General features: G+C 42.1%; 6 protein-coding genes across 14 annotated transcripts; 4 read left to right on the forward strand and 2 right to left on the reverse strand.

Annotated features, from left to right (window-relative positions):
* The first annotated feature begins 199 nt into the window (after nucleotides 1-199).
* On the forward strand, nucleotides 200-2,286 carry Phb2 (prohibitin 2). Of its 2 annotated transcripts, none has more exons than XM_076824836.1 (6): nucleotides 200-483; nucleotides 632-894; nucleotides 964-1,281; nucleotides 1,357-1,434; nucleotides 1,504-1,600; nucleotides 1,837-2,140. In XM_076824836.1, exons 1-6 carry the CDS (start codon nucleotides 357-359, stop codon nucleotides 2,025-2,027), a joined length of 1,074 nt encoding a protein of 357 aa, XP_076680951.1. In that variant the 5' UTR covers nucleotides 200-356; the 3' UTR covers nucleotides 2,028-2,140. The 2 variants fall into 2 exon arrangements, with proteins under 2 accessions (XP_076680951.1, XP_076680952.1); XM_076824837.1 differs by lacking the exon at nucleotides 1,837-2,140 and adding an exon at nucleotides 2,148-2,286 and having other exon boundaries at nucleotides 202-483.
* A 123-nt stretch (nucleotides 2,287-2,409) lies between these two features.
* Nucleotides 2,410-5,509, forward strand: Asprs (aspartyl-tRNA synthetase). Its single transcript, XM_076824821.1, has 12 exons — nucleotides 2,410-2,568; nucleotides 2,769-2,806; nucleotides 2,869-2,953; nucleotides 3,011-3,194; nucleotides 3,275-3,377; nucleotides 3,444-3,765; nucleotides 4,120-4,291; nucleotides 4,372-4,519; nucleotides 4,596-4,785; nucleotides 4,867-4,947; nucleotides 5,006-5,117; nucleotides 5,205-5,509. Exons 2-12 carry the CDS (start codon nucleotides 2,769-2,771, stop codon nucleotides 5,366-5,368), a joined length of 1,599 nt encoding a protein of 532 aa, XP_076680936.1. The 5' UTR covers nucleotides 2,410-2,568; the 3' UTR covers nucleotides 5,369-5,509.
* A 292-nt stretch (nucleotides 5,510-5,801) lies between these two features.
* On the forward strand, nucleotides 5,802-6,991 carry Pbp45 (proximal sequence element A Pbp45). Its single transcript, XM_076824383.1, has 4 exons — nucleotides 5,802-5,944; nucleotides 6,089-6,386; nucleotides 6,457-6,791; nucleotides 6,868-6,991. Exons 1-4 carry the CDS (start codon nucleotides 5,802-5,804, stop codon nucleotides 6,989-6,991), a joined length of 900 nt encoding a protein of 299 aa, XP_076680498.1.
* A 132-nt stretch (nucleotides 6,992-7,123) lies between these two features.
* Fest (wurstfest) lies at nucleotides 7,124-9,966 on the reverse strand. Of its 2 annotated transcripts, none has more exons than XM_076824834.1 (6): nucleotides 9,007-9,966; nucleotides 8,598-8,888; nucleotides 8,275-8,399; nucleotides 8,095-8,212; nucleotides 7,855-8,021; nucleotides 7,124-7,778 (listed from the first exon to the last, which is right to left on the reverse strand). In XM_076824834.1, exons 1-6 carry the CDS (start codon nucleotides 9,199-9,201, stop codon nucleotides 7,553-7,555), a joined length of 1,122 nt encoding a protein of 373 aa, XP_076680949.1. In that variant the 5' UTR covers nucleotides 9,202-9,966; the 3' UTR covers nucleotides 7,124-7,552. The 2 variants fall into 2 exon arrangements, with proteins under 2 accessions (XP_076680949.1, XP_076680950.1); XM_076824835.1 differs by having other exon boundaries at nucleotides 8,967-9,147.
* Nucleotides 8,294-13,156, forward strand: LOC143375573 (testicular acid phosphatase homolog). 7 transcript variants are annotated; one of them, XM_076824827.1, is made up of 9 exons: nucleotides 8,294-8,436; nucleotides 10,858-10,907; nucleotides 11,050-11,096; nucleotides 11,393-11,481; nucleotides 11,692-11,790; nucleotides 11,856-12,095; nucleotides 12,157-12,342; nucleotides 12,408-12,743; nucleotides 12,828-13,156. In XM_076824827.1, exons 1-9 carry the CDS (start codon nucleotides 8,392-8,394, stop codon nucleotides 13,002-13,004), a joined length of 1,269 nt encoding a protein of 422 aa, XP_076680942.1. In that variant the 5' UTR covers nucleotides 8,294-8,391; the 3' UTR covers nucleotides 13,005-13,156. The 7 variants fall into 7 exon arrangements, with proteins under 7 accessions (XP_076680942.1, XP_076680940.1, XP_076680944.1 ...); XM_076824825.1 differs by lacking the exon at nucleotides 8,294-8,436 and adding an exon at nucleotides 10,119-10,247; XM_076824829.1 differs by lacking the exon at nucleotides 8,294-8,436 and adding an exon at nucleotides 10,360-10,522 and having other exon boundaries at nucleotides 11,050-11,224.
* A 129-nt stretch (nucleotides 13,157-13,285) lies between these two features.
* Nucleotides 13,286-16,619, reverse strand: LOC143375568 (putative ATP-dependent RNA helicase DDX23). Its single transcript, XM_076824818.1, has 9 exons — nucleotides 15,781-16,619; nucleotides 15,377-15,709; nucleotides 14,890-15,312; nucleotides 14,689-14,815; nucleotides 14,496-14,619; nucleotides 14,318-14,433; nucleotides 13,986-14,246; nucleotides 13,734-13,908; nucleotides 13,286-13,665 (listed from the first exon to the last, which is right to left on the reverse strand). The coding sequence occupies exons 1-9, from the start codon at nucleotides 16,362-16,364 to the stop codon at nucleotides 13,442-13,444; spliced, it is 2,367 nt and encodes a 788-aa protein (XP_076680933.1). The 5' UTR covers nucleotides 16,365-16,619; the 3' UTR covers nucleotides 13,286-13,441.
* Between the last annotated feature and the right edge of the window lie 330 nt (nucleotides 16,620-16,949).

Here is a 16,949-nt window from a genome sequence, read left to right on the forward strand (position 1 = left end):
GTATTACATATAAGGCGAATTCCACTTACGCGAGTGGAATTCGATCTTATAGAAAAGTCAGAAAAGATAATCAGACTAATTCAACTGCTTTTGGAACCAGTGAAAATGCTTTAAAAATATCGTCAGTTGAAAGTGAAACTTTCATGCGAACGGAGCTCATGTAAAACCGCCATGTTGAAGTTTATTGTTCATATGCTCCCTCTGGTGTTTCTTCTGCTTCGCGAATTCCTCATCGTGCTTTCATTTTCAACCGGGGATCGTCGGCGTTTTGTGATTGCGTGTGATTGTGTCTGCGATCTTGAACGCGTTAAGGATAAATTCATCCATTCATCAGCCGTACGCAATTTCAATTAACGATGGCACAAAATCTGAATTTTAACTTTCCAAATTTCTCCAAAACACCAAATGGATTGTCTCTTGGTGTTAAGCTACTCGCAGCGGCCGGCGTGGCGGTTTATGGTGTTTCGAAATCCATGTACACAGGTTAATTTGATTTTCGCATTCTACGAATGATAGTAGTTTTGTTTCATACCTTGTCAATGAAACGCATTAAGCGTGACACAGTGGAACATTATATCAGGGAATAGTTTCTTGCAGTTGCTTCTCATTATACGACTGAATCTTGTTTTAGTGGAAGCTGGTCACAGAGCGATCATCTTCTCTCGCTTAGGAGGTATTCAGAAAGACATCTTCACCGAGGGCCTCCATTTCCGACTTCCATGGTTCCACTATCCAATTATCTACGATATCAGAAGTAGACCCAGGAAAATATCCTCGCCCACGGGATCCAAAGACTTACAAATGGTCAATATTTCTCTTCGTGTACTTTCTAGACCCGACGCAGAGACGCTACCTACCATGTACCGTTTCTTAGGTCTCGATTACGACGAGAAGGTTGGTAAGGATCTTGATACAACACCGTCGTAACGGATTTTTAATAACAGTAGCATAATTGTTTTCTAGGTTTTGCCAAGCATTTGCAATGAAGTATTAAAGTCAGTCGTCGCTAAGTTCAATGCCTCTCAGCTTATTACTCAGAGACAGCAGGTCTCTAATTTAGTAAGGAAGGAATTAACCGAGCGCGCTCGTGACTTCAACATTGTCCTGGACGATGTCTCCATAACTGAATTGAGCTTCGGTAAAGAGTATACCGCTGCTGTAGAAGCTAAGCAAGTTGCTCAACAGGAAGCGCAGAGAGCAGCTTTTGTCGTAGAAAGAGCGAAGCAAGAGAAGCAACAGAAAATTGTCCAAGCAGAGGGTGAAGCAGAAGCAGCTAAAATGATATCCTTTGAAAACGATATGAATACATAATTATAATCGTAGACGCGTAAGATAGGATCCTTAACTCCTGTGCACCTTGGTTTAGCCGTTAGCCAAAATCCTGGTTATCTGAAGTTGCGAAAGATTCGGGCAGCACAGACTATTGCCCGCACGGTAATTACAAATGATGTGATTTGTAGCATTATATTAATTTCTGTTATACGAATCTAACATCTGTTTTAGATCTCAACCTCACAGAATCGCGTTTATCTTAGCGGTAGCGGTCTCATGCTGAACATTCAAGATCCATCGTTTGACGATGCATCCGACAAACTGAAAAGTAAGAAATAAAGGCAATACGAACTTTTCTCACACTTATTTCTTTCCACAATAACCGATGTTATATGGCGCAAAATGATTATCAATGTTGTACATGTAGATGCTAAAGGACGATGTCAATAAGATTTATTAGATATTTCTAGATATTAAATATCATTGCACCTGCGCTTGTTCCTCTCTTTGTGCCTTATGCTACGATGATGCTCGCTCGCAAATCTCGAGCTCATGTGTTTTCAGGTCATGAAGGGATGGGATGGAAAAGCTGGAATGATACTACGCGAAGCGCGGTGAAATCTTTAAAGGCCGACAGTCAGCCATCGGTGAAAGCGAATCAAAAGCCGCTAATCAAGGCTGGCGTATCTCCGGAAGAACAGATATCTGTTTTATTGGATTCAGCCGATGATGGGGCAAAAATGATAGTTTCATGAGCTTGGAAGCTTTGACGTTCGAAGAGATCTTGCGATGCGAGCTCGTCTTTTCTAACACGTTCCTTTTCCGAATCCCGTCACTACTTTAAAATAAGCGAAACTTTTCTCTTTTTTTACCAGATCTCGACGCGGACAAATAAAAGTCTAATCTACGGATCGCCCCATTTATCCTTGTTAATAGGTGTATAAATTCTCCGTACGAAAATAAGTTGTTTTATTTTTGTACGAACCAATGTAAAATATATGTATCCTTTTCCCACGCTCTGTTCTTTAAACTTATAAATCAATGAAAATATAAAGTAATTTCAATGTATCCTCGCCCCAATTAGCGCCGATGAGTTCTGCGAAATAGTATCTCCGTGTCTCTATCTAGCTATGGGATCGCGAAAAAGATAAACGCACAATTTCAGAACGCACGAGTTGCATATTGCAATTCCGGCAAATTGGCGTGCGAATATTACGTAGCCTACATTAACTTATGACAAGCAGAAGTAAGAGCATCGGCGTTTTTAAATAATTTCTAGATTTCAACGAGATAAAGGTGTGTATTGTTAAAATAATACAATTTTTAGGTCACGATTCTGAGTTAACCTTTACTTTCTTCTCCATGTGTATTTTGACATAAAACAATTTTGTACTAGGCTGTGTTACTTATTAATGCATTATCCATTAATGCATTTTTTGGTAAAACAAAGCTGCGTTTCGTTCTAACATCGATACTTTATTGCATCATTCTTTTAGATGGTGCTAGATAAGCCTGTGGAACCAACAATAGGAGGGTAAGAAGAATATTTCTTTTTATATAATTGAATCATATTTTAAAGGTATGTTTCCTCTAAAGGGACGAAGTCTCCAAGAAGGCTCTTAAAAAGCAGCAGAAAGAGGCAGAGAAAGCAGCAAAGAAAGCTGAACGTAAAGCTCAAACTGTAAGTTAAATTATTCTGTACGTGATTTTATGATAATGCGGTTTTCAATCTTCGCAGCAAGTTCAGCAAGAAGTAACTCAAGAGGAGGATGTGTCTGTTGGAAACTATGGAGACACGGGATTGGTGCAAAGTAAAGAGAAGCATGCAGAGAGAAAATTTACCGATATTAAAGAATTGACACCAGAGTTGGAGAAACAAAGTGTGTGGTTAAGAGGACGTTTACATACCAGCCGTGCCAAAGGTATATCCAAATCTGAGCAGAGTATTGTTCAATGTGCGCTGCTTATTAAAAAGTTGTAGAATAAACGTATATTATTGCAGGAAAACAATGCTTTATTGTTTTAAGACAGCAGTCGTACACGGTGCAAGGTTTAGCTGCGGTAAATGAAAGAATCAGCAAGCAGATGATCAAGTTCATATCAAAGTATGTTACAGAAATCAGTTTCAATGGAAATAATGTTATTTTGTGCTTCATAGAGTAATTTTACAGTATTACCAAAGAGTCTATCGTCGATGTGGAAGCAGTTGTACAACGTGTACCTTCTAAAATTGAGTCATGTACGCAGAAAGATGTGGAGGTTCACATTGGAAAAGTATTTGTGATAAGCGCGGCGAAGCCGCAATTGCCTTTGCAAATTGAAGACGCCGCGAGGCCTGTGGGAGAAGTGGATGATAATGCTCTGAATATAAAAGTGAATCAGGACACTAGATTGGACAACAGAATCTTGGATTTGAGGACTCCCGCCAATCAGGCTATATTTAGAGTCGAAGCAGCTATTTGTAAATTGTTCAGAGATATCCTCACGAGTAAAGTAAGTTATTATAATTGGTGAACTTAAGAGGAAGCCCTATTTAGGACCCTAGGAATAAGGTGATTCTTGGAAATTTTTTTCTAAGAAACTGTTAAGCGGATCTTTTCCAAACTTTCAAGTTATTTTAGTTCACATTCAAACAATAAAAATTAATTTTTTCGTTACAAAGTGTTCGGTAGAAATGGAAATATATGAAGACTTTCGTTAGGACTCGCGCGCCGGAGTTGCGAATTTGCGATTATAAAGGTGGCCCTAATTCCAAATACTCCATCACCCTATTCCTGGCGTACTAAATAGGGCTCCCCCCCCCCCCCTTAATTAGAATAATTCGCTTGATTAATCTCTCATTCATAGGGTTTCGTTGAAATCCACACCCCGAAAATCATATCTGCAGCGAGCGAGGGTGGAGCGAATGTATTTACAGTGTCATATTTTAAAGGAAACGCTTACCTAGCTCAGTCTCCTCAGCTTTATAAACAGATGGCTATAGCGGCAGACTTCGACAAGGTTTTCACCGTAGGAGCAGGTAATTCACAATTCAAAAGCATAACTATTTTACTAACTGCTTTGCGAAATATGTTACCATTACACGTGACAATTATTCAGTTTTTAGAGCCGAAGACTCTAATACGCACAGACACTTAACGGAATTCGTCGGTCTTGACTTAGAAATGGCATTCAAGTATCATTATCACGAAGTAATTGATACTATTGGGCAAATGTTTACGGAGATGTTCAAGGGTCTTCGCGACAAGTTAGTAAAAGCTTCTAATCCGTGCACCTGCTCTTCCACAGTGCATAAAGATAATCCCATTATATCCCGTTTAAAGTTACATGGCCGACATTGATGCTGTCCGTCAGCAATACAACGTAGAGCCTTTCAAATTCTTGGATCCACCTTTGAGATTAGAATTCAGCGATGCAATCGAATTACTAGCGGAAGCTGGAGTTACCTTGGGCGAGGAGGACGACTTATCCACGCCAGATGAAAAACTGTTGGGTAAACTCGTCAAGGCAAAAGTGAGAGTCTTTACACATTATTTGTGCTCGCGTAATATTCTAATATTGTGTAATGCATTTCTGCCGTACTTGTGATTACAGTACGACACTGACTTTTACATATTGGACAAGTATCCGTTGGCAGTGAGACCTTTCTACACGATGCCTGATCCAAATAATCCCGTAAGTCTGCACAATTTATCTTTTATTGAACATGTACCTACGGTAATATTCGTTACAGAAATTATCCAATTCCTACGATATGTTCATGCGTGGCGAGGAGATCATTTCTGGCGCGCAGCGTATTCATGATCCCGAGCTTCTCATAGATCGCGCGAAGTATCACGAAATTGGTAAGTCTACCTAAACTCTCGCCCATGCAGCTTGCCATTGCTATGCGCTACGTTTGTTAACACACTCTTGTTTCACAAATATTTCAGACTTGGAGAAGATCAAGTCGTACATCGATGCGTTCAGGTACGGCTGCCCTCCTCATGCTGGCGGTGGAATCGGAATGGAGCGTGTCGTTATGTTGTATCTTGGTCTAGACAATATCAGGAAGGTTTCAATGTTCCCTCGCGATCCTAAGCGCCTCACACCTTAAAAGTCAAACTGGTCCTTTCTACGCAATTTCTCATATGTATCGAAATAAAGTGGCGCAGCCATAAAAGTGTTCAGCAAGTTTGAACGATTTTGAAACACTTCGTGACAGTGGGGAGTCAATAAATGGAACGTATAAAATATTCTATAGTATTCGGACTTTTTTCGGAGTAAATTTCTTCAACTCTGATCGACAATATTAACATCCCTTTTCATATTTGAATAAACCGCGCGCCAGGCTGAATGTTCATAGATGTCGTTACTGTACGCAACAAAACGCGAGTTGTGTCAAACGAGTACGACTGCTTTGAACACAAATAAGTTTTGAATTTTTTACGCAACGTAGGTCGAACGTGACAACGAATATTCAAGAAAGATCCTACGTGATTGAAAGCACATTACTCTTAGTAATAGCTGTACTTTTAGAAAGCTCAGAAATGACAGCGAGCAGGTCGTTGATTTTGAGCGGTTTCAAGGAGGATTGTGAACAATTGATCACTCGTTTCGAACGGGCGAACGATATTAGATTTCAAACATTCTGCGAGATCTGGAAAGAGATGAAATTCTCGCTGGTGTTCACGTAAGTTTCATTTCAAGCATACACTGTAGTCACATTGTAATGTTTATCTTTGTCACGTACATCGACCTTGGGAACGTGAGAAGAACCATTATTCAGACGAGCAAGGGGTGATTGTTAAACCATTCATGCTACTCGTATTTCCAGAGGACGCCCCACATTTATAGAACTGTTGGAATTTTGTGAGGAGGCACTGAACATGTGCAAACAGTTCCTGCTTCTGCCTCCGCGCTTCAAAGAGCGTGTTGGAGGCTTGTATCTTCTGTACGGGGTGTATTACAAGATGCCAATAGAGCAGTTTAAGATTAGAGTTAAACTGGACGACTGGCGAAGCATCCTTGACTTGCACGCGGAGATAAAAGAGGCGGAGCACTTGGATACTAATTATATATTATGTAAACTAATAGCCGATGGTGCATTTCACTTTACTGTCTTTGATAAAGAGGTATGTTTCATCAAAGCTCTCAAAGGGAAATAATGTTTTACGGATTTTATAAACGATTTCTTGTTCTTAGTTCGGGCTGGAGAAACATTACCGTACGAAGGAGGCGCAGTGCTTTAATCCATATTCTGTACTGCCTTCGGTGAAAGATCTAACTGATAAAGATCAACTGTTGTCAAAGATTAGCGAGTTGAGCAAAATTTACGAGAAGGATAAACAGACACTGATATCTGAAAACATGTCCGAGGCTAGTTTGAATCTGTTCGATCCGAACATTGCTGAGGAAATCATCAATGACATTCAGAACTTTGAAGAACAGAGGAGGCTTCAATACATGAAGATTGGATTCGGTCACGGCAAGGCGTCTAATGCTTCGACTTCGAAAGTGGAACTTAAGCCATCCCAGTTGTATGTTAATTTATGCAACACTAACAATCTTCACTCAGTATTTGCTGGACTGTTGCATTGTGTTCGTAAATTCTAGGAAAAGAACTAGGAGAAAAATACGGCCACTAATCGACGATGCGTTTGAAACAGATTCCAACGATTCGGAAGATGAAATAGAGATCGAAGATTCTGACTCTGATTTGCCGGAGAACTTTGACTGAAAAGAGAAGGGAAGAGGAGAGAAGAGAGGAAAAGTTCGTCGTTTATGTGTAAGTGTAACATCTTGTAGCAATATATGTAGAATAAATTGCAATAGTTTTCTAAACTGGTAATAGCTCGTACTAAACGGATGGTGGTTGTATTTAAGTCGCTTTTTATTGAGAAGTAGTACAAAATGAGTATAAAGAACAAGTCAGCGGAAATACCAATCGTTTCAAATTTAAAGAAACCCTTCTGTAGAATTCATTGTACTCTACCTCGTCTCTTCTGTGCATTGCACAGGCTCTAAATGAAGACAATTCGATTAAATTACTAAACACCTTTAAAATGGAATTAAAGTAAATTTCTAAACTTAAGAAACTGGGCAGAATGTTCGACAGGTGTCGGGTGTGAGTTGCTTTGTCGGAAATTAAGCTCCCGAAGTTGTAACTTTTCATTTCCATGCAGCTGTAGTATACATGTTGACGTTAAAAGTGAAGCTATATACTGGATACAATAGTCGCGCTGTCGTGAATAAACATTTTTATGAAGCTCACGGCGATTAGTTTACATACTAGAATTTCTTAGTAAACTTTCAGTTGATTGTTGTCGTCGAATCCAGCGCTGTGGCCCGCGTTCCGTACGATAAAGCTAGTCCCGTCGTAGTGCATGCGCCGTTCACCGCGACGCACGAAAAGATGGGACGTCTGGCCGAGGGACGCGGTGCAATGTAAAAACGGCGTTGTTAACGAGGCTGTTCCATTACTGGGCGACGTGCGCAACTGATACTTATTACTGTTCCGTGCGATCCTGCCGGAAATAAAATTCACATCGCTTGCTAACGTTCTATTAGCGGCTTTAAACTACTGCTATCGACTGGGAATACCTGACAAGCCCGTCGGGCGTTTGGGAGACCCTGACGTTGTTGATGATCCAATTCTCCACACCTTCGTTGGTCAGCCAATACTGAGCGCCGCTCAGAACCGCTGCAGCTTCTTGCTGGCACGCCGGGCCGTGCCGAGAACGGGAGTAAAAAACGCTTAAGGAGAAGTCCTGGAAGTGGAAGTTGATTTTGTTAAGTAGGGACAATTTCGTTGAATAGAAATGTATATTCTCCTCGTTCTACCTGACTCATATCGGAGAACGAGTCCGTGGTTGTTCTCGTCCCTGCCGTGTCCACCAAATAAACCAGAGCACACTGCTCTGACGTGAAGCTGACCCCTTTGTACCACATCTTCGCGTACCTAATAAAAAGTAATAGATACTTGCTAATGTGTACATTAATGATGTTACAGATCTCGCTAACTTGTTATTCCCATGGGCGTCGTGGGCCAAGATTTCGACCCGTGATCCGTACTGATATATCCTTCCATTCGGATGCAGCAATGCCGCGGCCGCTCCAGAACCGCTCAACGATAGTACGATGTTATTCTACGCTGACGATAAATGCAATTCAGATAAATATTGCGTGAGTGTTACTGGCGCCTCTGCTACCCGTCGATCGCGACGCGTAAGCCCGCTTCGTTGCTTTCGTATTCATTCACATGCGTGGAAGAGGCCGTAGCGAATGACTCTGCAGGGCTCGCCCGGGGACAGTGATTCCGTCACGAGGCAGAAAAATTGAGATACCTTGAAATTGATCACTCTGACCGCACGCTCGATCGTCATGTCTACTCGGATCCTGTTATGAAGTCTCAAGGAGATGGTCCCATGCGGCGTGGCGACGATAGCAGCATCGGTATCGTGGTCTCTCCAGTTCTCCGCGTACACGCACATCTCCTCGTAGTACGGCGCGATAGTTTTAGAATTTCGCGGCTGCCTCCAAAGCCCCGTTGAATTAGAGAACGCCGTCCCATTGGTTAATCCACCCCATTGTTCCGACGGAGGTGCCTCGAAGTACTTGGAAAATTCACTGTATCGCTAGAATCAAACCACTCTTACCTAACTTGTCAACTTTATAATAGAAAGAATGCGAGGTCAGAGATCGATATTAATTACGAAAGTAGCTGGCTATCGTGAAAGGTACTCGTGAAAGTACCTGGAAATTAGTTTCGTCTGCCTGCGCGTGATAACTGTGCGCCGTGTAAAGAGATCTTGGCCGCATAGGCGCGGTCGAAGTAGTCTGATTCTGAATCACTGGCGCGGAGCATAGCTGTTGATTCGTTGCCTGTGTACCTGCCTGCGTGTTACACTTTTGGATCTCTTTTCGGTACTCGCCGCAAGGAGCTGCCATTGCTTTTGCCTTCAATTATAATATTACGGAATGAGAATTAAGAAAGGAAAAGAAAGGGCATTGCTTAACAATTCTGCGTTAGTATGTAGCGTATACGCCGGATTCTAAGGGATACAAAAAAGAAAAAGAAAAGAAAACGGTGTCAGAGGGAATATTGGACTGCTCCGTGAAAGAGAAAGTCAATTCGTAAACGATTCACGAATAAACGGTTGATGAATACGAGGTCAAGGAACTCTGGGAAGACCTTGGGATTGGCGGTAGCGTTTTTCGGCTTCTTGCGACGGGATTTCCGGGGTTTCGACACCGCCGTTTGGCCACCCTCGTTTATGCGATCCACGGCTGAAACGGTTTGCGTATCAACAGGCTTCTTAAGTGCTTCCAACGGGTCCGCCGCTTCGATGGCGAATTCCGGTATTTCGATTTCACAGGGAGGCTCGCATGTAACGTTGCCCCGTGGAACTTTCCTTTTCGGCAATCGAGAACCCGTGGATCGCGTCAACGGCGATCAAGACTCGGCTACTTGAAAGAACTTGTACTGAGAGCGACGCGGCTGGAAAGATATATTTCGATAAAACAAACGAGCATCTTGATTTCTCGTTGCCCCCGGCAATAAAAAGTGACGAGAGACTGGCGAGAGAGGGGTCCCATTGAAGCGAGATTTGGGTGAGCTTTTTCAAAGTTTCTAGTGGAACGATTCACTTGGTATTCACTCGTTCCTATAGCGAATAGGAAACCCTATAGAGCACCCCAGTTACTCTGATTCGTAAGTGGAGAAAAATGTCTCTGGTGTTTTTTGAACACAACTTTCTCATGGTTTTCGAGCCACGAAACAATTGGTTTTATAATAATATTCAAATCTATTCTGCAGTCACCCCGTGCTTTCCTTGTCATTCGCGACGTTAAACATTCGATTGCAGAAATGATTACTTGCAATGGCCAAGGTGAAGGTCACTACCGCGGAGCGATTACGCAATTGCCATTTGTCAACTGTTAGATTTCTCGCAACACGATTGCGATGTACAAGTCCGCATTTTCTAACAGATTCGGTAACACTCTGCTTATCGTGTATGATTAAGTGTAATTATTATCACAATCGCGCGTCAGACATTCCCTTCCTTTATGCTAAATAATTTTATAATCGACCGCTATGATGTTGCTGCATGTCATTAAGAACTAGTCGATACCGGTTCCAATACTCGTTTTGTATTTTCTGCCGACATTTAAATCGCCAGCTTAAAGCCGACGAAAGTTGCATTTTTTGTCACCCGTGCGATTTCACGGAGTATTCGCGATCGGCTTGTGGATCATCCGTATTCTAAAGGTATTATCGGAGAGGAATGTTACTTTTAATGTACCCGCTTTTCGTTCTCAAGGATGGCAATTAAATTGTGAATGTTTAATTCCTCTGACGGCCGAGGGCATTAACGATCCGGTGAGAAATTTTTGAGACGTGATATGAAAATAGAAATTACTGCAAGTCAATGTGCTTATTGCATAACTGCATAATCGCCGCTTCCTTTGTATTCCCTGCAAACGAATATAGTATTCGTGTCGCAGAAAATCGAAACGAGAACAGTGCTCGCGAAAAAGTGAGCCGCGGGCGCTAGGTGTTTATCATCGGCATTTCACTAACTCATTCTATGCTTTTTTTTCCAGTGTCCCCGGGACGTCAATGACACACCCAGGGAGCAAGAACTGGCGCACGTGTGAGTGGCACAGCTTTTATATTTCATACGGTGTAGCTGGCATCAATAGAATAAATGTTCGCGACACTTGAGTACATGAGACAGTGTTGTTACAAGTAACATTATATTGTATAATGCTGGTTTTCGTATGGTGGGGGTGCAGGATTTATCTACTGACACTTAAGGTCCCAGTGCGCGCTCATTCTGCACGTGAGTAGCTCGTGGGAGTTCATTGCTAAATCGGAGACGGTCCTCGAAACAAAATTCTGCCTAACGATCTTCAATTATGATTCCTCCTAGACTCCTGCTTCTTTCGGGCGTTATATGCCTGGCATTAGGTAATACCCTTCATCTTTCTCGCTTAAATTAAATAACTAGATCGTAGCTTTATATTCAGAACTACTCGCACCGATTTCTGCTACCGTGACTATCTCAATACCAGAGTATTTAGTTTCACGATTGTCATTGGAACTGTAATTTGAAGTATTAAATTTCCTTGTTTCTAGGATCACCTGCTCCAACCGGGGACCATGAAACGGATCACAAGAAAGATCACAAAAGAGATCGAGACAGTACTCTTCGATTGGTAACAGTGGTAAGCACCGAGAAATATTGTTTGAAACTCGATATATTAAACTCTTTATACTTGTACATATTTGTAGTTGGATTAACGTTATCTTACGATTAGTAAAGTTGCTACACGCTCTTTAAGATATTCGTTTCCTTGAAAAAACGTATCATTGTTCAGGTTAAGCTTAAGATTAGCAAAAACGATGACGGGTTACGTTAATAAATTAATTTTTAGATAATGCGACATGGGGAAAGGGCGCCACAGGATACTTACCCAAACGATCCTTATTTGAATAATACAATGGAACCGTATGGTTGGGGCCAGCTGACAAACGTAACGTCCCTTCTTTCGACACATTATCATTTGATTTAATATTGCTTAACAAATATGCTTTGTAGGAGGGAAGAAGGAGTCAGTACAATCAAGGGCGTTTCCTGCGAGATCGTTACGACGAATTCCTGGGTTCGATCTACAGCCCCGACATATTTTACTTGCAATGCACCGCAGTGGATCGCACAAAAATGTCCGCGCTGCTGGAAGCGGCGGCTTTGTGGAAACCGAACGAAAAGCAATCGTTCAAGTCCGATCTACCATGGCAGCCAGTCACTTTGTATTATCAGCCACGCTCGGAAGACACGGTACGCATTGTATCTCGCAATACGAATAAGCTCCGAGTCTTTGATTTTTGTACATTTTTAGCTGATGTTAATTTGGGACACGTGTCCAAGATATACCAAGTTGCGACAGACAATTATGAGTTCACCAGATGTACAAACAGTTCAGAATGATAATAGACAATTGTACGAGGAGCTAACGAACTTAACGGGCATGGCAGTTTCGAAACCCGACGACGTTAGTTCACTTTACGGGACCCTCACTGCAGAGGTTTGTATTATCTTATGAAGAGGAGTGAGTTCAGTGAGTATCTAACGATTGTAAATGGATTTTAGCAACAAATGAACTTGACTCTCCCGGAATGGACGAAAGATTATTATCCAGAGAAATTGGTACCGCTGACGTTGTACGACTTCCAACTCAACGTGTATAATGATGCTCTTAAAAGACTCAAAGGAGGACCTTTCCTTAAAAAGATTGCCACTGACATGTTGGCAAAGAGGGATAATACTTTAGAACCCGAAGCGAGAAAGATGTTCATGTATATTGGGCACGACAGTACCGTCGTGACTTTGTTGGACGTCATGCACATATGGAACAATCAAATGCCACATTACAATATTATGACTATGATCGAATTACACGAAGACAGAGACGGTTGGAATGTTCAGGTAAATAGGATCTTGTCGTTTACTTAACGAGGCTAGATCTAAAACGATGTAATCGTAAGAATTATTTGTATTCCCTGCTCGTAGGTGTTTTTGAGAAACACAACGTATCGCGAGCCGTATTCTCTGACCATCCCAGGATGCACAACAGTTTGTCCTTTGGAAAAGTTTGTACAGATTCTAAAACCAATGATACCAGACGATTGGGTACAAGAATGCAAAGTTGAAGGGGAGTATACGCCTCCTCCTGCCCCCCTTCCTTGACCCCATTTAGATTATTTAGCCGAGCAGTATACGTGCCTTCCGAAACTTCTTATACAAAACTGAATTTTAGAAAAATGAACTTCCATAACACATAAGGAAAAACGCGTGTTTTTTAAGTAAAGACAACTGTACAATAAAACGTATAAGATAAAGAGCTGGTCATTTTTTAGAGGCAACGGCTGTGATAGGATCATTTTCCTGCTTCGATACCAAGCTACATTGATAAATCTTCAATTCGCAGCGGCAGTTGCGCATGCAGACATAACACGATTAAAACTTCATTTTCGTAGTATGTATTTACATTTATTTTCATTCGCATACACGCTCGGAGTTTCTATCTTCCTCGTACATATATAAAGAGAATATACACGCGTGCTCGAGACACGAGCGCAGCGTGCCTGTCGTAAAGAAATCCGCGCGATTAGCTGTTTATGCTTCTAGGCGAATATTTTCTCCTCGCGACGTTTTTTCGTCACCACTGTGCCGGGTTTGTGTTGGGCGTCCGGATGATTTAGTAGCTCGGGCGGGCAGGTAGAGATCGGGCTCGAGAGGATCGTCTGCTTGAGGTCGTAGAACAGATGGCTGTCGTCCTTCGTGCAGAACGAAATAGCAAGACCAGCCTTCCCGGCACGACCAGTTCTACCAATACGATGGGTGTAATCTGCAAACGGGTGAGAGATGTAGCGTATCTTTCCGATATCCCTTTAACGAATCGCATTACCCATTTACCTTCTATGGTCTTAGCCATATCGTAATTAATGACCATGGACACGTCCTTGATATCGATACCACGACCGGCCACATCGGTAGCAACCAATATATCCTTGCTACCACTTTTAAGAGATGCAAGCGCATACTCTCTCTGTTCTTGCCCTTTGCCACCGTGAAGGGTGCAGGCGTTATACTGAAAACGTAAGAACATTAGAGCAACCGCTTGATCCTATGAATTAGCGAAACAGTACTTAATGAGAGGAAACGTACGCCCAGTTTCTCGAGACCTCTCGCGAGAACGTCAGCGCCCTTCTTTTGGTTAACGAATATAATGACCGGTGGTTCGACCCCTCTGCTCAGTATTTCCATTAGTTTCTTGCGCTTATCAGCCTCGCCCATTATGTGGACGATTTGTTCGGTTCTTTCTGTCGGTTTTCCGACGCTACCGATGTATACAACGGCGGGCCGTCTTAAATAAGTCCTAGCTAATCGCTCCACCGCGGGTGGCATAGTTGCCGTGAACATCACAGTCTAAAAATAAAAAGGCTTGTGAATTATTCATGTCTATACAGCATTTGTAATGCAAAAGAATATTTCAATGCCTGTCTGTATTTCTTCTTCGTGTTGTAATTGGCCAGCAGTTTTTCCTCGTTCTCGGCGTCCTCATTATCGGGTTTCAGGTTCGTAACCGGCATGTACTCCAAAATTTTCTGCACGTCTGAAAGTTTATATGCAGACTAGTGCCGAACTAGATATAAAGGTGTACACCAGAATGCATACCTGGCTCGAATCCCATGTCTATCATTCTGTCAGCTTCGTCCAAGACGATGTAGGTGCACTGATTCAGAACTAAGTATCGATTTTCTAAAACGTCTATTAAACGTCCGGGTGTGGCTATTACGATCTGTAACAGTAAAAGTGGCATTACACGCTGAACATAACGCGTAGTAGATACATTATACGAAATTGGTACCTCGCAACCCATTCTTAATCTAAATCCTTGCTCTTCCCTTGAAAGACCACCCACCACGACCACCGTTCTTATACCTAATGGCTGCCCGAATTTATTAGTCTCTTCTTCAATTTGCTGAGCCAACTCACTGAAAAGATATAGAATTTATAGAGCTTGGGTTTCTTAAGTAGATCAGTGATTGAAGGTACAAGTAACACTTACCGCGTTGGCGCTAATATTATACTGTAAGGGCCTTGATCAGCCTCTTCCAATCTCTCAATTTTCGGTAAGCTAGTAATCCACAATAACAGTGGAATTAGGAAAGCTAGGGTCTTTCCGGAACCAGTTTCAGCAACGCCGATGATATCACGGTTCTGCAGTCCAATAGGAATAGCTTGTCTTTGAATGGGTGTTAAATCCTTATATCCAACTTTATCAACGATATCGAGAATTTCTTTCGGGAATCCTGACTCTTTCCACGATCTAATCGGATCGGGTATACGTCCTCCTTTTATCGTAATATTATAATCTTCTCGAAATATGCGCCAATCTCTTTCTGTCATTTCCTGAATAGCTTTCTCTGACCAGTGCCTATCGTCCCACTTCTGCTTCTCTTCTTTCCTCTTCACCTTCTTCAACCTCATTCTGAAAAGCAAGAACAAAGAATAAGCTTACATGAATAATTCTCAGTTTTAAAGAAGGCGCATACTTCTCTTGCTCCTTCTCTGCCTCTGTTCTCCTCTTCTCTAGAAGTTCCCCATAGAATTTACTCTGATCCCGCTTCTGTGCTTTAATGTCTATTCCAGCGAGATTCCCTCTGCCGAAGAACTGAACTTGATGTCTCTCCTTATAGATACTGTTATAATCCACAGACGTGTCTTCCGAGGTATCCCAGTCAAACACGAATTTCCTGTCATTTAACCTTCTAACGCGCCGCTTCTTCTTTATCAATCCCAAGTACCGCTCTTTGATGGCTTCCACTTCTTTTTCCTTATCCTTGTCCTTGATCTCGTCTTCCCTGGTACGCTGAGCTTCTCTGCGCCTGTTTGATAAATTATTAATAAAGTACTCTCCGCTACCTAAACATAAAATACATAATGAAACATCATATACCTATCCCTATCATCCCATTCCCTATCCTTCCCAGTGCTTTCATTGTGGAAGAAATTTTTACGTTGCTCCTCTTGCTGTTTCCTGATAGCATCGACCTCTTCCTGCCGCTTCTGAAGTGCCAGAGCCGCACGCTCCTCTTTGCTCAGAAATTTGGGCTTAGCACGTGCCTCCTCTTCTGCTTTCTTCTTCGCCAGTAATTCCTCCAAACTGAGTGGTTCCTTCTTCGGAGGACCTTTCGGTTTATCATCTGCCTCCTCGTCCTCCTTACCCTCACCCTTGTTATCTTTCTTATTGTCGTCGTCTATGACAAATATAGGGCTCTGTTTCCGTTTCTTGTCATCCTTCGATTTATCTTTGGAGTCTCGTTCTCGCTCTCGCCTCTCCCTCGACCTGTCCCTATCCTTCTCGCGGGATCGATCTCTCTCCCTTGATCGTTCTCGCGATCTTGACCGTTTCCGATCTTTCTTCCGATCCTTAGATCGGCTTCTCGATCGCCTGCGATCGCGTCTGTCGCGCTCCCTTTCACGATCACGTTCACGTTCGCGCGATCGACTGCGTCTTACGGTTTTCTTGTCGTGTGCCATGTCAAACTGCTTCAATTCACTTACTCAAATTGTTTAGGTAAGGAAAGTAATGCTGGACCTTGGTAAACGTAAAGGTTAGCAGCTTAAACGTTCATTAACTTTTCATAACAATTAAGCGATAACACAAGTGCTCGGTATGAGTACATTCGTAATTATTTTTTACGATTAGCAATTTTCTTTCTTCGACGTAAACAAAATAACCTTACACGCAACAATCGCGTGTACACATTAGGCTTGTATCGCAACGCGCGATAATTACAGTCCCGATTGCATTTCCATTGCATGCGACGTAAAATCCGTTTTCATTTCGTCTTCACGTCGCAGTTAAATTGTCACGAACGGTAATTATCAACGTGCGTCGTAGGAAAATAAAACGGACCTTTAAACATTGCAAGTCTTAAACATTTTCACCAGCAGCAATAACTATTTCTACACGATCGCGCATATTTTAAGTTTCATGGAAACTGAAGAGATATCTAAAACAGAGTTAATATCCCGTAGCAGTAATATTCTACGTAGAGTTCGTTGTAGAACGATTTTTACTGAATTGTAAGGACAGATAGAGGCATTTGCATCGGAAGAAAT

This window comes from Andrena cerasifolii, chromosome 12 (assembly GCF_050908995.1).
Source record: "Andrena cerasifolii isolate SP2316 chromosome 12, iyAndCera1_principal, whole genome shotgun sequence".
Taxonomy (NCBI): domain Eukaryota; kingdom Metazoa; phylum Arthropoda; class Insecta; order Hymenoptera; family Andrenidae; genus Andrena; species Andrena cerasifolii.